This window comes from Centroberyx gerrardi, chromosome 20 (genome assembly GCF_048128805.1).
Source record: "Centroberyx gerrardi isolate f3 chromosome 20, fCenGer3.hap1.cur.20231027, whole genome shotgun sequence".
NCBI lineage: Eukaryota > Metazoa > Chordata > Actinopteri > Beryciformes > Berycidae > Centroberyx > Centroberyx gerrardi.
Window position 1 is genome coordinate 17,172,070 of NC_136016.1, and position 19,218 is coordinate 17,191,287.

The 19,218-nt window shown below is 44.3% G+C and overlaps 1 protein-coding gene across 2 annotated transcripts in view; it reads right to left on the reverse strand.

The window, feature by feature from the left end:
- Positions 1-544: 544 nt before the first annotated feature.
- The window catches only part of capn15 (calpain 15), a 44,407-nt gene continuing 25,733 nt past the window's right edge, over positions 545-19,218 (reverse strand). For both annotated transcript variants that reach the window (XM_078290870.1, XM_078290871.1), the window contains exons 4-12: positions 16,678-16,861; positions 15,778-16,001; positions 15,139-15,264; positions 13,763-13,915; positions 10,187-10,348; positions 9,462-9,697; positions 8,465-8,634; positions 6,497-6,675; positions 545-4,580 (exon numbers count right to left, since the gene is read on the reverse strand). In XM_078290870.1, coding sequence (XP_078146996.1) covers positions 4,403-4,580; positions 6,497-6,675; positions 8,465-8,634; positions 9,462-9,697; positions 10,187-10,348; positions 13,763-13,915; positions 15,139-15,264; positions 15,778-16,001; positions 16,678-16,861 — 1,612 coding nt within the window. In that variant the 3' untranslated portion in view covers positions 545-4,402. The remainder of the gene's footprint in view (positions 4,581-6,496; positions 6,676-8,464; positions 8,635-9,461; positions 9,698-10,186; positions 10,349-13,762; positions 13,916-15,138; positions 15,265-15,777; positions 16,002-16,677; positions 16,862-19,218) is intronic.

Below are 19,218 nucleotides of genomic sequence, written 5' to 3' on the forward strand. Positions count from 1 at the left end.
GCTGGGTTTGGGAAGGAGGGCCGGGGTGGAGTAGAGGGAGGAGGGAGGGCAGGTTTGGGTTTGGGAGGGGTGGGACAAACAGGGGAGGGGGGTGGCTGTGATGGTGATGATCAGGGACTCAGGGGCCTGTCACATGGAGTTATCCATCTTGTTGTCCATTGGTTTGTCAACTGGCTCCCCACGGTGCCGTGCCCCTTTGGCCCTGCCCCAACCTCTCACACACACTAGGATAAGATACCACAGACCCCTGGATTCTGCAAAAACACACTCTGCTGGGAAGAGGGAGTCCAGAGAGAAGAAGAGGCACATCACAGACCAGCATGAAGAAGACAGTGCTGGAAATGTCAACAAACAGCAGAAAATGGCTCTCTGGACCTGATGACAGTGCAGTAAACCAGTGCAGTTTCCAGTCTGGGAGTTGGGAACCATCACACTGCTGCAAGATAAGTTTGTGGGGGTCATAAGATGAGGAAGGAATGTGAAAAAATATATATTTTTAATGTACAAATACTTAATGCTTTCTTCATGAGAGTTACCTGTTTTTTGGTGAAATAATGAATACTTGCAGGCTCTGGGCTTATAATTGATAGAGCACAACAGCCTCAAAAGAGAAAATTAAAAATTAATATCTGTTGTCACAGTTCATAATTCTTTGTGCTTGCCCACATTGGGGGGTTGCCAGTAAGCATAATTTGTTTATGAGTCACAAGCCAAAAAGTCTTTGCTATTATATAAAGATGAATGGAAATTTGCCCAAGAAAAATGTGATAACATTATGTTAATAATGACAACAGGTTTTGCTTTTAATTAAAAAAATGTATTTGGTCCATTGGAACCTGAGATTGAAAATTAAACATACATAGGTTTGTACACATATACTCCCCCTGGAAAAGATCAATAAAATATATATCACATTCTTGTCAGAGTTCCATTGTGTTTCAGCATTAGGTTTTTTACTTTTTTCTTCTTTTGTCCTTTCTTTTTTTTTTTTTTTTTTTTTTTTTTTTTACAAGTTCAAGAGGGTCAGTTCATTGTTTTTGGGTGGCTTATATTAGTCTGTACAATTTACAAGAGGGAACCAGACACAGGAGAACAGAGAAAAGGCGTTGTGTTGGCCAGTCTGTGAATGACCAGTTCCACTGAGACTCGTGTCTCTGGCTGTCGCCTCTTCAACAGCAGGGGGCGCCCTTGAAGTGAGGAAGAGTCACCACCACAACTTAACATAAGAGAGGATTCATAGGACACCAGCAAGGGCCAAAACAACAATTATGATTAAAAAAAAAAAAAAAAAAACATTGTGTAAAACAAAAATCAAGCACATGTAAATGAACACATGTAAGTGAAACAGCCGTGACACTGAATTTCAAGGTGCCTTGACTTTTCAGGTATTTCAGTGCAGGTTCAGTTCTTGTCAAGCTAGTCCCTCTGGGCGATCAAAATAAAGCCATAAATTATCACATTCCTTTTTCTGTCATTCATCAATCCACTGTTGGTTCAATATTCAACCAAATACACGCGTTTACCATCTGGTTCACACACATTTGTGATACAGCTACCATTAGACAACAGGCCTGCAAGCTTTTTTCCCCCCTGTCGAAATCATTTATACAAATAAATTAGAGCCTCTGAATTCACAGCTACTGGGCTGTGAACACACACACAGGGCAAACCGACGTCTGAAAGTGGTCATCACACAGCAAGTTTCTTTGGAAAACATATTTACAGTTACTTCAGCTGTGTTTTTAATCGAGCAGACATTACGTCACTGTAGTAGTTTTCTTACAAAATGTCCTGAAGATGTCATGAAGTACACAGAGCAAGACCGCAAGCATCGTGACACAGTGCTGCCGTTCGCCATGAGTGGTGACAAAACTGACAAAAGGGACGATGCCAATGACATATGACGCATGCTTCAGCACTTGTTAAGCTCAAGGTAGCTGGTCTAAAGAACTGCACTCAATCATCTCATGGGGGGGATCTATTATTTTCAAATAAAAAAAAAGTCATAAAAATGGGGGCAAAAAATCCCCATAAATCTCTCCCCGAAAATTATTATACGAGTGCTGCTTTCAAGTGTTTCCCCACATAACTACATAGCAGTAAGACATCACCTTTGAATTAAAAAAAAAAAATCTCTCCCACTCCACCCAGTTAAGATAGTACCATGTGTTAGTTTTTTCTCCTCTGTCCCGCTCTCTCTGATGAAACATTTGTAATGCCATGGTGAAGGCTGAAAGATCTTTAATAAAATCTGAGTAATGGCTTTGACACTGGACAAATGAGACGGGACAAGGGGCCTTAGAAGAAGTCCTAAACCCTCTGAGACCACAATGTCTCACAGCACCCGACCATCCTGGCAGATATGGCACACAATGCAAGAGAAACTGCGAGGGACCCAAACCAGCACGTCTCAGGAGTCCCTTCTCTCTCCCTCTATGTGTGCATGGAGTCTGACAAAAAGCTCATTTGTTATTACACGGTGCCTCTGTACTCTAATGTGCCGTTGGTGTATCCTTGCGGGAGGATGGTCCAGATGCTTGTGATGCGCCCAAACAAACAAAAACGCTCCCCCACCTCCCAAAACAAACTCGGCGGCTCCTCTTAAGAGCTCCCCTATGGCAAACCCACTGTTCAAACAGCCAGCGCCTCCTCCAGTATTCCCCAAGTAGTCCTAAGTCTGAGTTGACATGCTGGCGAACTCGTCTGTTAAAATACGTGATACATCGACAAATGTCCACACTGACCTTCGCCACAAAATTAACAGTACCGAAAAGATCTGTAAGCTACCGTTTTGTTTATGCTCGCCAACATTTAGCGACGCAAATTCAGGGGGTGTCACTGCACAATCCAAGATAGCAAGATGCAGCATTAACTGACTTTGTGTATCGTCTACAGAGGGGAGTTGCTCCCGAAGCGTGAATTCATGTGCCGAGATATGAACGGACAGACTCTTGGACAGGATGAGAAAAGCCAGCCTGCCTGAGGGGTAAACCAGAGAGTTTGTCAAATAACCACTCGCCTCCAGCATTTAGGCCCCAAAGGGACTGAGTGGAAACAAATGAAAGTGAGGAAGAGAGAAGAAAAGAGCAGGGGAGGTACAGCGGTTGTTTCTCTGTAACAAAAATAAAAATAAAAAAAGTCAAAAATGTACATTAGTTTGTGAAAGCACTAGGGTGTGCAACTAACTGTGTGGGCATTTCACAAGACAAACCCCCTCTACCGCCACTCAAGACAACAGCTACTACTCTCTACACGACCACCAGACCTAGTAAGGATAACATGGAGGCGAGACAACAGAGATATAGGAGGGTGCTATCCCAGCCGCGGTCTCTCATACCACACTTTGTTATACAGGCACCATACAACTGTCAAAATATCAACTTGAGGTTTTTCCTTGAGTCCAGCTTACTGTATTAATCAATAGCATGGGTTTGGTCCTGAGCTGGAGAGAGAGCTAGACAGCAGTGTGGTGAGGAGGGAGAGTGGAGACAGCGAGACAGACAGACAGTACCGTACAGATGATGGCTTATTCTATGACCTTGAACATGTACAAATATGGACAAGACAGCAACATGGGACATGTGTATAAAACAAGTAAGACCAAATTTGCCAAAATGTAAAGTGTATTGTTTAAAATAAAAAAAACCCATATGACTGTGAGTAAAACTAGCAGTTGGGTTTGGCTCTTTAAGTACCATAATGAGGGCTGGGTGGGTGAAACCACTTTGTTTGTCCGCCAACAGTCAACAGCTCCGATGAGGTGCAGCTACTGGGTTGAGGGTGCGGGCCATGGAGGGCGGGGTCAAGTGTTCTGAGCGAGGCGGGGGATTGGCTCAGAGGGGGTGGGCCGGCAAATGGCTCAGTAGTTACAGCACTCCACCCTGACTTCTGAAAAGCAGGGTCGTCTCCAAGCGTGTGAGGGAGCGATACTCAACGTCCGAGAATGTGTCTGTCCCACATACAGCGCTTGTACTAAGGAAAAAAACAAAGGTCCAGATTTCTATCGTGTTTGAAGTGAATCCTCTTTAGGTAATTGGAGTTGGGGGCGGGGGGTCTGGGTGAATGATCTTGTTGTTTGCGGCCCGCTTCTCTCATCCCATCCCTAAATGGCACATCCGCTTGGCAAGGAACAGGGCGTGCTCGGGCCGGACGAAGACTTTAGCATCCAGCGATGGAGGAAGAGGAGGAGAGCACACAAATTCTGCCCATTCATGCTCTACATTCAGGTGTGTGTTCGTTCAAACACACACACACGCACGCACACACACACACACACACACGTGTCTCCCTCCATATTTCAGCGTTGCACACAGCCCGACCCCCCCCTCTGTTTTCCACTGGTCCCATAGTTCATTGTATTTTAAAGTTTGTGCGTGTGTGTGTGTGAGACGGAGGGCGGTGGTCATAGCGGCCTGGGCCGGTGCAGGCCGTCGATGTCCGGGGTGAGCTGGGGGCTGTGGGTGGCCTTGGTGGGGGTCCAGTCGCCCAGGGAGGCTTGGGCGGCCTTGCGGTGAGCCAGGCGGTGGGTGATGGAGAAGCCAGCGTTCCCCTCCAGCTGGGACAGCACCACCAGCACCTGCCTGCAGGGGGAGACAGAGAGTATTAAAAAAAAAAAAGCACACAGTGGTGATGTATGTTTTAGGCCATTCAAGCCTCAGGCAAGGTAAACCAAGCACACGTCACCAGTTCAGATAGAAGCCAAAGCTATGGTATTCCCAGGTCTTGTATTGTGTATGGTGTGGTTACCGTCAGTCACTGATCTGGGGACTGTTAATAATTCACCCAGGAATGGTTAAAGCTGGGATTGGGGGCAGAAAAGCTGATGATTAGTCAGCACTCTCGAGTATTTTTTTTTCCCTGCTTTAGTCTATTTTGAGAACAAATGAGGCAAAATGGTGTGAGGAGAGAAAACCCTCTGAAAAACCTGCCTTTGACTGTGTTATTCATATACCTCTTAACAGTGTTGGAGTATGGTTGAGTATGTCAGGGTTCATATGCAATTTCCATTTCAAAATTCAATACTTTTTAAAGATCTTAGATTTGGGGTGTTGATATAATGTATGCTGACAGCATAATAGCCGGACAACAACAAGGCAGTATGACTCTGCAGCTGAAGATTATCGTCCACAACAACAAATGTGACAATCTGTGAAATAACCGCGGGTCTACATGAACAGAAAATGTGAGGTTATGTGCATGAGGACTAAAAATGTTTCCCCCCAGACTTTTTCTATCTTTCCCAAACCTTTCATGACCTGGAATTGATTTAATTCATTTTCATACGTTTCCACAATTTCCAGACCTGAGTAGAAACCCTGGGATGTGTTTAGATAATGTGATTATTAATTTATAACACAGTAAGCTATCCTGTAACAATCATAGTAGCACATATTGTAAAACTGTATGCCGTTTAAAAATAGATAACAGTAGCTTGTTTCAGAGTATGTGCTTACATAATGCAGGCATGAATGTATGTACAGAACTCCTTATCCGTCTCTAAAAATATGAAATGAAATGAGTAATAATGGATGACCTAGAGAATTGTGCCAATGAGAATGAGAGCTTGCGTTTTCACCCATGAACTGATTATAAAATAGCGGGTGAATAAGAACCACGGCTAAGACTGTGATATAGCAGAGCTGAAGTGCTGCTCATCACACAAGTGTTTTCAACAATGGAACTGGCAGATTGCTCTTGTTGGGCGGATAAACGGGAGATATTGATGTTAAACAAGAAAATGTCGTTAAATAATATGATCCTCATGCGTGGCGACTTTTAACGGTATCCAATTATGGGGAACATAACCGTGAAGCGAGGAGGCTGTAAATTTGCATTTATGTGCACTATGTGTACAATTGAAACATTCATAGATGTCCAAAGATGCTTATTTCAGAGACTTAATGACTCGTAAATAGCTCTACCATGCTTGATTTCCCATATGCATATCTGCATACAAAGTTCTTTCAGATCTTTTTTCTTTAAAGCAGTCCTATTATCGGACAGTACATAGTGGAGAGTGACAGGAAAGACAGAGGCAATAGAGGAGATGATGTGTTGTAGGTCAGAGCTGAAATCAAACTCGGCCTGTGCCGATATAAAAATTTTATAGTACGATTATCTTGGTCAAAATTATCTCGATATACAATATTATCCCGATAATTATTAATAAGATGAAAACTTTAGAAACAGTACTGTGATATGCCTCAATTACTTAAAAACGAATTTACCATATCAATAATAAATAACATTTGTCTTTTTTAAACACGTTTTAATGTAAGACTGTAGAACATGCTGTATGTAAAATATTTATGTAAATTATTGACTTTTTGCATTTGTTATTCAGCCTCCCAGCAAGTTACTAGTTACTAGTCTGGGATAAGGTTGCAGCCCAAGGTACAGTAGATTAATAGGAACTATGGAGCACTAATCCTCTAGGATCACTGTGTTTATGTAAGTGTGTGTGTGTGTGTGTGTGTGTGTGTGAGGATGTGTGTACCGGTGCAGTGGGGGCACACTGTCGATGGTCTTGAGGCTGCCGCGCGTGGACACCACATTGAAGCTGTCAGTGCAGTCACAGGAGACGTGGAGGTAGTACTTGGGATGGCGGTTCTCCACCACCACGATGAGCCCCGCCCAGCCGTGCGTCAGGTAGTAGCACGTCATGCCCTCCCGGCCCTGAGCACACACGGGGACAAACACAGTCACGGGCGTGGACACACACAGATACGCGAGGAGACACACAATCAAGTGTGACCATGTACACAGAACAAGACACAGAAATGCATGTACACACACACACAGGAGTCCTACAGTCAAATCGTATCCACTGTATCCAGCACACATGTTCCACTTAAAAGGAAGATTCCATCCTCATATACTCTTAATGCTGTTATACATTATCAATCTGTGATGTTCAGTTCCAGGAGTTATTTTGTGATCAAGTGTTGCAAGTTGCCTTCTACTTCAGTTAGTGATTTCCTACATTTTCCCAGAATGACTTTCGACAACCCCCAGAGAACGGAGTGAACTTTTTGTTTTTAGCTGTAAGTTATGCAAGGGAGAAAAAGCAAGAATTGAGCCTCTTCAAAAACGCATCATGTCTTGTGGCTGCATTGCATTCTGGTCTACTGAGGCTATTGTCAGTGGAGAAATTGGTCTCTCTGCCTCTTCTACGATGGATTTCTCCCTGTATGATTGTCGAACGTCGGTGCAAAACGGTGAGTCTAGAAAGAAGCCCTCACTCTTTGATTCTGAGGGACTGACCCCAAAACCTGATGTTTCCCATTGATGTTTTAGATAGCTGAATTATTTTCTACCATCAAACTTAATTGTAGCTGTTTTGGGCAGTTATCTACGGCAATAATAAAAATACACCACCCAACAACGAAATGGACTCAGAAATGCAAGTCACGTCGCCAACAGCTAAAAGTGTTTTAGCTTGGATTTTTCCTCTAAACACTGCATGATACATTCAGAATAACAACTCTCTTTGAAGTTTCTCATCTCATATGTAGTTGCTGCTTATCACTGTTTGGGCACTGTAATTGGAATACAGTGAATGCCTCTGTATTACCTCTACCGTACTACTTCAACTGCTGTTGTGTTACCTGAAATGGCCCAAAAACATCTTCCATTGTACATACTTTTTCAAACAACATTTCTTTTCCTTTTTAAGAAGGAGAGGGAAGTCCACTCAGTATTTATTCTTTGCTGACACAATATCTCAGCTGCATCCCATGCCAGCAGCACATGCATGTGACTCTAGAGACAAGGCTCTTATTTCTGGACACAAAGCACGCTTTCTTTGCCCAAATCACTTGTTAATCCCCGAGTGCATCTCGTTTTCACCCTATCATTAAAACAGCACAGTTCTTGTAGTGGCCGCTATGTACCCAGAAGCTCTCGGCCCACCTGCTGTGAGTGGTGAATTCCTGGAAAGTTGGAGAGCTGAATGATTTAACACCGCTGATTTCTAGTGTTTAAAAAGCTCCGTCATCCTCTGAAATACCAGCCAACATGACAGCACTTTCTGGAAAGCGCTGTTCAGGAGAGCCAGAATAATTTGTTTCTTCGGGTGTGAGTGTCAGAGTGTGTGTATGTGTGTGTGTGTGTGCGGTTATGTGCACGTACGTGCTCGGGTAAAGGCAGAATGGGATTTGGGGCGCTGCAAAGAAAATCTAAAGTGGAATCTCAAAGTGGCTTACAGAGTTGAAAGCGTCCTCTGGATTCATGCGCGCAAATATGCTCATAGAAGATCGGCAAACACCGAGTGAAAGTGTGTGTGGGTGAGAGGGAGAGAGGGAGGGAGGGAGAGAGAGAGAGAGAGAGAGAGAGAGCGAGAGAGAGAGCAAGTGAAAGTTAAACTGAAAGCAGGTGAGTAAGAAAGAATGAATGACATTTAATAGAACTGTAAGGTGGTGTGTTTCACCTTGCTCGTGTGTGTGTGTGTGTGTGTGTGTCTCACCTCGTGCCTCTCGCCTTTGTTTTCGGTGAGCAGGATGATGGCGTCGGCCAGCGTGGTGGCGGTGGCCTCCACCTGCTCCACCATCACCTGCCGGGAGCTGTAGATGGCCAGGATGTAGCCGGGGAAGTCCTGGCTCGGCCGCCGCGCCGCTCCGCTGGTGGGGCTGGAGACTGTGGGACGGACACAGGCATGAGCTTGATAATAAATGTCTTCATAACGTAACAAAAAAAAAACTAACAACTAGGCTTGAAAGTCCACTTCGTTATTGTTTAGTAAGCGTTCAAAAATGACTTGGCAAAGACTTTCCAGCATTGTTTTATTGTCCTTTACACTTATTCTTCAGTAGGTTGCTTGCAATTATGGGATTCACAAACAGTTGCTATTGTCCTTACACTGCAAGTGATTCTGGATATATGCACCATAGCAACTTGCCCAGAAATATTTTCCCGAAGCTAAACACATGCATAAGACTGTTTTGCGCTGAAACAAATTTGAACAGTATAGCTGGTATTAGCAGCAGATTGAGAAAAATCCCACTTATCCTTTCTAATCACTGTATATACTCAATATACTGTATGCATTTGTGTAATTGTGTGTATACTGTATGTGTGTGGTGTGTTGGGTGGGTTTGTGAGTGTACAAGTCTTCAGATGTCTGTTTATATGCATTATGGGGTTCACTTTTTGTATATACTGTATATATACTGTATATAGACACACTGTAAATGTATTGCCTCTGTGTATATATACAGAAGAGCAGTCCTGTCTGTCTTGAATCCCAACTGTTACATACAGTAATACACTAAAACCCTTGTATCTACATTTACCTATCTATCTATTTTTAAAATTTTATCATGGGTTTTGAATGGGGTTTTGTAAGTTTCATAAGGGTTGTGAAACCTTCAGTTCAAGTAAGGACCTGAACATCACAGACATTGTTTTTCCCACACTGGTTCATGTTAATGCTTGTACTGTATACACTGCGCCTGTACACCTACTGGGTGTGGGTGGCCCTCCTGCCCCGCTGACGTTCATCTGCCAGTGGTTGAAGGCGCAGCAGACGACGGCGTACTCCCCCGGCTCCAGCATCACATCGCAGCCCACAAACTTCTTCACCGCCCGCTTGCTGTGGGCCAACAGGCGGCCCAGCGTCAGCTTGTTGCCGCTGCCGAAGGAGGCGCGGAACACCATGATGCACAGGTCCAGTAGGTGGCTGTCGGCCGTGTCCGAACGCCTGGAGGAGGGAGAGGAGGGGGGGGGGGGGGGGGGGAACGAGGGAGGGAGGGAAAGAGAAAGAAACAGGGAAAGGGAGGGAGGGAGAGGAAACGAGGCAGATAGGGAGGGAGAGATAGTGAGGAAGAAAAGGAAGGGAGGGAAGGAAAGAGAGAGAGAGCGAGGAAAGGAAGGGAGGAAAGAGAGAGGAAGGAGAGGAAGGAAGGGAAGGAGAGAGAGAGAAAGTGGAAGGAGAGGAGGGAAGGAGTGGGGGAGAGAGAGAGACAAAGAGAGAGACACAGGTTCAATAATGTTTTTTGCATTTTTAAAACAGCGCCTTTGACGTAGCACTTGGTCGAGGTGTTGCATGCCATGCTGCGTGTGATAGACGCAAAAGAGAAGCTAAATAGAAATAAAAAATAAAAAAAAATGTCTCCAATTTCCTTATAAAGCCCAACTTGCCAAGACTATGAGGTGAAAATGTTGGTGACTGTCCGGTTTTCCCGTTTACCTGCTTCCCTCCTGGAAGAGAGCGAACTCCAGCGCCGTCCTCTCCAGCACGGTGAGGGCGGTGACGGTGACCGGCCCGCTGGCCTTGCTGGGGAAGCAGCCCTGCAGCCTCACCTCCTGCCAGTCTGAGTGGATCTTACAGATGTCCACCGAGTCAAAGTACCTGGGGGAGGACAGGGAGGGGGAGGAGAGATACAGGAGATGAGCTAGAAGCAAAAGATATTGCCTTGGTGAACTGGAAAAACAATGCAATTGGCCTGTGAAGCTGCATTCAGACTGAGACTGTGCTGTAAGATTTCAGCATTACATGACTGCTGTTGAAACCCATCACAGACGCTTTGTGTAATACGTGATGCTCCTTGCCATCAAATGTGTGATCCCTGTCCCGAGCTCGCCTTCAAGTTGGTGTTTCCTGTACGGCAGAGAGACTAGAAATCTGCTAAGTCTGTTGTTTAGTGTGAAATGCTTTCGCTTTTCACAATCTGTTAGGATTCAAAATGTCATGTAGTCTATATACAGCATCCTAGTATGAAAGCCTGTGTATATACACTTTCACAATGTCTGTCTACAGTAATGTCACTGCCTGATAGTTAGTTTAACGTGGTTGTGTACACACAAAGGCTCATTTACCTGCCCATGTTAGTACAGAACTACATATACAAACGTTACTTTTAAACATACCAACATGTCTATGTCATGGCCAGGAACTGGACTAGACTAGACTAATCTTAATATTTCTGATGCTATCCTAAAACCAACACATACATGAGCACAGAGACACTCACACACACTTCTTTTGGTATCCACACACAGGATTACCACACATTTACAATTTCAACACATTCATACATTTCCAAAGTGTACTTCTTGACTGGATTTGAAGCTTTTTGTCAGTGCTGAGTATATGGTGTGTGTTGACAGTGTGGGCAGTATGTCTATCAGCTAGGCAATAGCCCTTTATAGGTGACGATTATTCTTCACACCAACAAATATTTCAATATGCAAAAAGAGAGCAGGTCACCATCTAAATAAAATGTGTGGGCCTGTGTATACTAGGACATAATTAATGACAGAATATTTTATGCTTCTCCTAGACGTTTTACACAATTTCCAGGCTTTTCGAGACCTGGAAATGATCAAATTCATGATCCACGTGTTTCCAGACCTGCATCAGGACCTCAACTCCCGACAGACCCACAGTTTGACCGGCTGACTTCCTACTGTCATGAGCTCAGTACATCTGTATGCATCAAAAGCAACTCTTTTAACACTGGCACGGCCTCTGAGGGTGCTGGCATACAAACACGATTTACCTCGCTAACTATCAGACCTTCCTCTTCAAAAGACAGAGCCCCCATGAGACGTTCTCTTCCTCTCTTTCAGACTGCTTTTCGTCGTTTCATCAATTCCTAACCTCCCGTGGTCTGACAACTATTATATATCTTGCTTTTGTCTTCATGACAATAAGGGATGGGGAGAGAGAGGGAGAGAGGGAGGGGGGACTATGCTGTAGTTAAAGAGTTGTTTTTGATATTGAGAGAGAGGTATGGCAGGTCAGGTGCTCCTGCTGTTGAAACTTTCTTAGCGTCTGTGTACTCCCACTCCTTCTCTTTGAAATAACAGGAGAAGCAAGTTGGGATATCCTTTCTGACATCTTATTAATAATCAACATCAGTCTTGTTTATCCTCTTGATTTAGAAGTGGCCTCATAAGGGCCTTGTCAATGTGTCCAGCGAGCCTACCGCTGTGCCCTTTTCTTTTTCCACACTAAAACAAGCCAGGGCCGAAACAGACTGTAGGTGTGTCAAGTCCTCCTATCCAACTGCAAAGCTCCAAGATAATTTGATTGTCAGAGAGAACAATAAGGAGACAGAAGACAGATGGGATACTCCTCTAGGCCAATCACAGCTCTCAGGTTTGAGGAGGACGGACAGATCGCTGCTCCTGGGCTTATTGCAATTCTCATATGATAGACAGGAGGGACATTAATAACTGAACAGACAGACTGACACACACACACACACACACACACACACCCCCGGTGGACTCTTTGACATCACCCAAAAGATTAATTAGATGATGTTCGTCTGACAGTAAGAGAAAGCTTTTTTTTTAGCAAAGAGAAAAAGGCTTAAATGCAGTCTGTCCACAAGAACATTCTGCAATAGAAGAGTGAATATCAAGTTATTCACTCAAAATATACACCTTTAGTCCAACTGAATATTACTGTTGGTGTTACTTGATGTGGAAGAGACAATGAAAGAGTTTTAGGAGTGTTATCACATTATTGGTTGATGCTATTACATCATTCAGCAATGTATTAACCAGTCGATAATGTAATAAGTTACTACGTTGTTGGTGAAGGTGCTATACTATAGTTTCAAAATTGTATTACATTATTGGCTTTTTGTTATGTTACAGGCTTTATTAAATTTAGTTTTATTATTGGTGTTTATTACATTACAGGCAGATGTAATGTTATAGGCCTCTGCAAGGTCACTGAACATTGCAATGCTCATTTAATCGAAGGGAAAGACATGCTGGCATGCAGGCGAACAGACAGAAAGACAGAAAGACAGTGAAGTCAATACACCATGCTACGTGTATGACTGAATGACAGGATTAATCTAATATGACAAAACAGACAGTGAGGCATGACAAGTCGAAGCTTCTGCCTTCCAAATCCCTGGCAACCAGAGCAACCACCACAACAACAACAACAACAAGAAAAAAACACCACTATTCCATAACACCAGTGTGTGGTGTTATGGAACCCAGTCACACAGTGTGGTGTCAATACCAGATGGTCAGTGAAATCCGAAGAGGCATGAGATTACTAAGCTATCCATCACTCTTAGCACATCATGTACATCACGGCACAATCAAAGGACATTTCAAACTTCTGTCACTTGTCACACTGTGCAAGAAAAATGCTTCTAAATTTGCTCTTTCAGAAAAAATCCACAACACTTTCACATAAATAAATGTTTGTTTTACTACACTTTATCACGGACTGATATAACACAACAGTTATTCAACCTACACCCTGTTTGTTTGGAATAAATAGGAGAAGAACTTGGAAGTTAGCATGAGCCACCATGGCTGAACAGACAGAAGAGGAAGAAAGAGCGCCACCTACAGACACTCAAACTTCATCAACAGAGGATCCAAGGAAAAAGACGTCACAGTACTGGCAAAGTAATCACATGATCTCTGGAAAGTGCAGTGCAAAAACACCAAAGCAGTGATCATTTATCACCAAAGCTGTCGCCAAAATCAAAAACATGAGGAATGTGTGGATTAGCACTTTAAGATATTGTGATGCCACCAGCTCTTTGTGGTTGCATTTGTTCTTGTAAAAATAAGCGATATATATCAAGACATCTAATATATATTGCTTTGAAAATTGCTTTGACCCATCATCGCCAGAGGTGATGGACCAAAGAGAGATTCAGTCAGATTCAGTATACACTACTTCTACTACTACAAAAGAAAATAATATCTTCAGCTAGACCTCTTTTGGAAGCCAGAGGTGCAAAGTCACACCTTTCACTTGTACAAACAGGGTTCTCCTTACTTGATAAAGTCGGTGTATTCCATCCAGAAGACGCCCTCACTGCTGCCGTGGGCCATCAGCTCATGCCGCAGGTGCTGCGGCCAGTCGGCCCACTCGTCCGACCAGCTGCCGTTCCACGAGAAGCGACCCCACGGGTTACGCAGCCGCAACAACCTGGGGGGGGGGGGGGGGGGTGAGGAGGGGGAGAGACAGATAGACAGAGAGGGAGGGGGGAATAGAGAATCCAGTAGAGGTGAGAACAGCTTTCAGTCAACAGAGCATCATAATCTCCTCAGAGTCAGACTCCCCTTCGTATGGATGATTGCCTACTTTTTAACAACCCATTTCATTTTACTGCCTTTTACCTACAGTGTAAAACTCAGGAGGTATGATGGAAAACCATGTGTCCCCATCCAAAAAAAAAACTGCTGTTGAATCGCCGTTTCCTAGCTGCTTTTCGTCTCCGCCGGCTCCTAACAGGAGGACTCCGACTCATTTTAGATCAAGTGCTGTGGCCCAGTCTGATTGCTTTAAGGTGGTAAATTAAAGTGGCAGTGCGTGGCTCCTGAGCAAATTACATCTGGGACTTACAGCTACTCTCAAGTTCCTCTCACAGGTAGGATAGAAGTAGCATCCATTGTGTGGACTCACAATGCTAAACCTGATCAAAGTGATCAAACTGTACTGTACTGGCATTAATCCCCTTCTTGCTTTAAGCTTGCAGCCCCACCCCTTTTACCTATGAATCATTCGACAAATGTCTTCACAATCAGAACACGTGTTTTCCATCAATGCTGATGTCAAGACAGCTTTTCATTAACATCAAAAATATATGTTACATAGCCTTACAACTGAGGCAGTGATAGGTTAGGAATCCGCCGATCGAATGAACAGAGTGTACAAAATCTCAACGTCACCCTTTCTTTCCATGAAATAAGACTGCCAAGGTCAATGCTGGTGAAAGCTATGATTCATTGCTACTGCAGTTATGAATGGGAGATGTAGATGAGGGGGAGGGGACAGATTAAAGAAATATTTTTCAGCCTTGACACAACTGAGACACGGACTGTGCAAATGGAGCGTCACTCACTTTTAAAAAGGTGGCCGCAATGTTTCGTGCAACAAGTGTGTGTGTATTTTAACGCCATATAAATGGTAAATTTGCCAACAAAGATTACAGACAGAATATTTGTATCGTCCACTATGTTATCCATCACAAATTTGCTTTACAAATCTCCTCAGGGTAGGAGGAGGGAGGGAGAAGATAGAGGGATGTACAAAGAAAGAAGGGAGGGATAGAAGAAGCAAAAAGCAAAGAGAAGCAGATGGAAAGATGAAAAGACATAAACAGCCAGCTGATCACGCCAGCTCATGCGCCTCCCACTGCCCATTCCTACCTGTAGCCCTGTACGTCTCGCACGTCCAGGATGGAATAGGCGTGGCGAGGCCGGAGACCCAGAGACTCGTAAACAACATCGTCCACCTTCATGTTGCCCCCTCCGCACGACGCACCCATCAGAAACCTGGCAGACACACACAATCCACAGTCAGTCAAGCTTCTGACAAATATATTCTGTAGGCCAGAGGTTTCATTCAATACAATTACACTTACAAATGTTATGTTGTAAATCAATTTTCCATTTGAAATTTCCATTCTGACATTGCACTGGTAGAACTGAACGGGAATGGAGATAACTTAAGTCTGTACATGTTATTCCTACGTCTTTTGATCTGCTTTACATAATGCATATCATACAAAGACACCAATCTATTTTATATGTATATATGTATGTATGCATGTATTTCTGTTTGATCTGACACAGTGGAGATTTACAGTACAGAAGGGACGGAGAATGAGTGACAGCTGATGGCATGTAACAAAGGCTGTAAATCTGTATTCAAAGTAACAGCATTGCCAGCAGAAAGTATGCGCCTTAGCCCGCTGATCCACCATGGTATCCCACACTTGGGGATTTTAGACAGACGGAAACATCCAGTACAATTTTTCCATAATTCCCGGGGGATCCTGCTCTCACCCAGCCTCCTTGGAGCTAAGCATCTTGGCCCAGATGAGGTCGGTGTCGATGGGCTCCTCCCGGGGGTTGGTGGAGCTGACCTGGAGCATCAGGGAGTCGCAGGGAGCCCCCGTCAGCGTGGCCAGGCCCTCGATGGCGCGCCCTGCCTGCAGGGCAAAGTAGGAGCCATGGAGCTTGGCCAGCGCCTTCTCGATCAGCGCCACCCACAGCTGCTTCCGCTGGGCCTGAGGCGACGGGAGAGAGAAAGCGGGAACAGTCAGTCACATGTCAGTCTGGGTGTGACTCATCAACAGAGGTACATTTGTAACACTATACATGTTTTCCACGAGTCTTCTGTACTGATGCCTTCAGGAATGCGCTTTAGAAGCATAAAACAAACGAAGAAAGTTTGGTTTTATTCCAGAAACCGTAAGACTTGTGAACAGTAAATGTAAAAGGAATGGTCTTCTCACACAGCATATAACATGCACACTTTCCTCTGGACTGGACAGAACTGGATAGTATTTATCATGTTGTGACCTAGCCATTTTTTATTTGTATTTTTTTTAAATATCTACAGTATCTATTTTATATCTTGCTTTCTTCTTGTCTATATGTGTATGAATGATTGTATATTGTGGTCCCCTGTTTATGAACTTGCTGCCTTGAATTGCCCCTTGAGGCATGAATGAAGTATTTTGATTGATTGATTGGTTCTCAACTGGTTGACTGTGACCCAAGTGTTTACTGAGAGGCTTTTGAACAAAGACACAGAACAAAGAACAACCTAAGTCAGGGTATATGGTGTTATTAAATGCTAGGTTTATATTGGATATCAGATACATCAGATAGCATTAATTCCTCCTTATCTCCCTTGCCTCTCCCCTCCATCCTTCCCCACACTCCTCCCTCCTCCCTGACCTGGGAGAAGAGCAGGTAGCCGTAGTCGTCGCAGGGCAGCATGTCGTCCACCAGCACCGTGGTCCAGGTCCCGTCTTTACACAACCGAACCTGGTAGGCTCCCTCTGGGCAGATGGTCCTGGTGATCATCACCCTCTCCACCAGCTCAGGACGCTCCGCCAGCACCGCCAGGGCACTCAGGAACCTGGGGGAGGAGAGAGGAGAGGAAACAGGTGAGGGAGAGGGGAGGTTGACAAAGACAGAGTTGCGAGAGAAGAGAGACAGAGAGAGAGGAGTGGAAGGCGGAAAGGGAGCGGATGATGTGGAAGAGGAGGGATGGAAGGGTACAAGGGACACAGGGAAGGAGAGCAGGGAGGAGTGTGAGAGGGATTGAAGGATGAGAGAAGAAGAAAAGGTTGAGGAAGGAATGGGCGTGGTGCAATGGAGGTAGGAAAGGATGGAGGGATAGGCAGAAGGTAGCAAGAAGGAGCAGAAGAAGAGAGAGAGAGGAGAGACAAAAGGCAGTGAAGGCAATAACGACACAGTCAAAGGATGGATGGAAGGATAGATGAGTGGAGGGACAGAAACAAAGCGCAAAGCCAGCGACTGAACCAAGCAGAGAAACAAATGGAGATGAGAAGACATAAATGGCCAGCTGATCGGCACGGCTGGGTGGATGGATGAGAGAGATACTAGTAGGATGACAGATGGATGAATGGATGAATGGACAGGAGAGATACTGGTAGGCAGAACGACGGCTGGATGGATGCCCACTTCAGACACAAAGACAGGCTGGCATGTAAAAAGGAGGGAGGTCGAAGGAATGTAGACTGACAGACAATCAGAGAGACGAACAAAAAGAAGCACAGACAAAGACACAGACAGACAAGCAGCCATTAATCTGTAAATGTGTAATTAAAACCTGAATTAAATCCTGCTTCACAAGGTGCCTTGAGCAGTTATGAAACTATTTTCACTTTTTTTGCATAATTTGCCCTCATTGAAAATCAATCACATTCGATGAGTCAAGCTTCTGTGCCTTCTGGTTACCTCCCCATTACTGTTAATTTACCCCGCAGCAAAGACAAACTGACTCGCCTCCCCTAATTAGCTTAATCAAAAATTAGTTAATCAAAATCCAGATTCATCAGAAAATGCAAATTCCTCACCAGAGCAACTGGGGACACATGGACTCAAACACACTTAAAAGGGATACTTCAGCCAAAATATTCATCAACACCACTTTTAAGTGAACATTAGCTCATTTGAGAATGTAGAATGAGATACTGAAAATCATACAAGGCTGTTGAATTCACTGCCAACAATGGAAGTATTGGGACAGTGAGCTAAAAATAGTTTTTATTTGCTGCTGACTCATCACTGTCATAAAAGATTTAACATTGAAAAAAGAATGCCAAGAAAAGGAACAGTTCTGTCAGCTTCTGATTCTGCGTATATATGAATTGGCCACCATATTAAGCCATGTTCAAACAACATGGCTTAACTTTAGCTCATTGAGTACACCACTGACTGTAGGCTCAATATATCAACAGATCTTTCTGAGAGGAATATCCCTTTAAGTCCACCCATCACATGTGCCTTAGTGCAGTAGCCATTTAACGATTGATAGAAACTCTTTTGTGTTTGGTTGGAAATGTTTATTATTAGAGCTATATTCCATCTGTTCAAGTGGCAGCTGAGCGGGGCCAATCGGCCCATTCAGCCCCTGATGAAAAACCAATCGGCTAAAAAGAATCAAATCAAAATCCAATTAGCCGTGGCGTAATGTGACTCTAATGACGACTTGTATCGCTGCCGTACTCAACAACGAGGCTGATTGGCTCTTACACCAGCAGACTCCTGCTTTCATTGGTTGGGTGGTCAGAGCAGGGCTGTTTGCTGGTTATTTAGGACGTGTGTATCTGTGTGTGTGTGTGTGGTGTGTGTTCACAGAGAGAGACAGAGAGAGAGAGAGAGAGAGAGAGAGAGAGAGAGAGATTCAGCCAAAGAGGAGGAATTTGGGTTACATCCTGTCGCTAGTGAGAGGATTCAGCTCTGGGGAGGGTTATTTTTGATAAGCTATGTTTGTGTGTGTGTGTGTGTGTGTGTGTGTGTGTGTGTGTGCATATGGGTGTGTGCGGGTGACGAAGTGAAAGTTGTGTGGGCACAACTTTGTGAGCGACTGTTTGTTATGTGTGTATGTGTGTGTAGGACAACACGCATACGCACGCCCCCCAAGGACACACAGAACAAGGGCGCTGAGATAAAGCGTGTGTCCAGACACATATTCCCATGAATAATCTTCCTGTCAGGTATACTATCTGTACATCTGTCGACTCAACCCTGCTCTCTCTCCCTCTCTCCATTTTTCTGTTCTTTCTCACTTTCTCCTTTTCCTTAGTTACTCTTTCGCTGACTCTCTCCCTTTCCCTCTCCATCTCTCTCTCTCTCTCTCCACTGGCTTCAGGCTGTGGTGCTCGTCTACAGTAGGCTCATTGACAAACCACACAGACCTCAAGTGTTATCTGTTGACTGTTTTCTATTCCACTGACCTCTGACTGA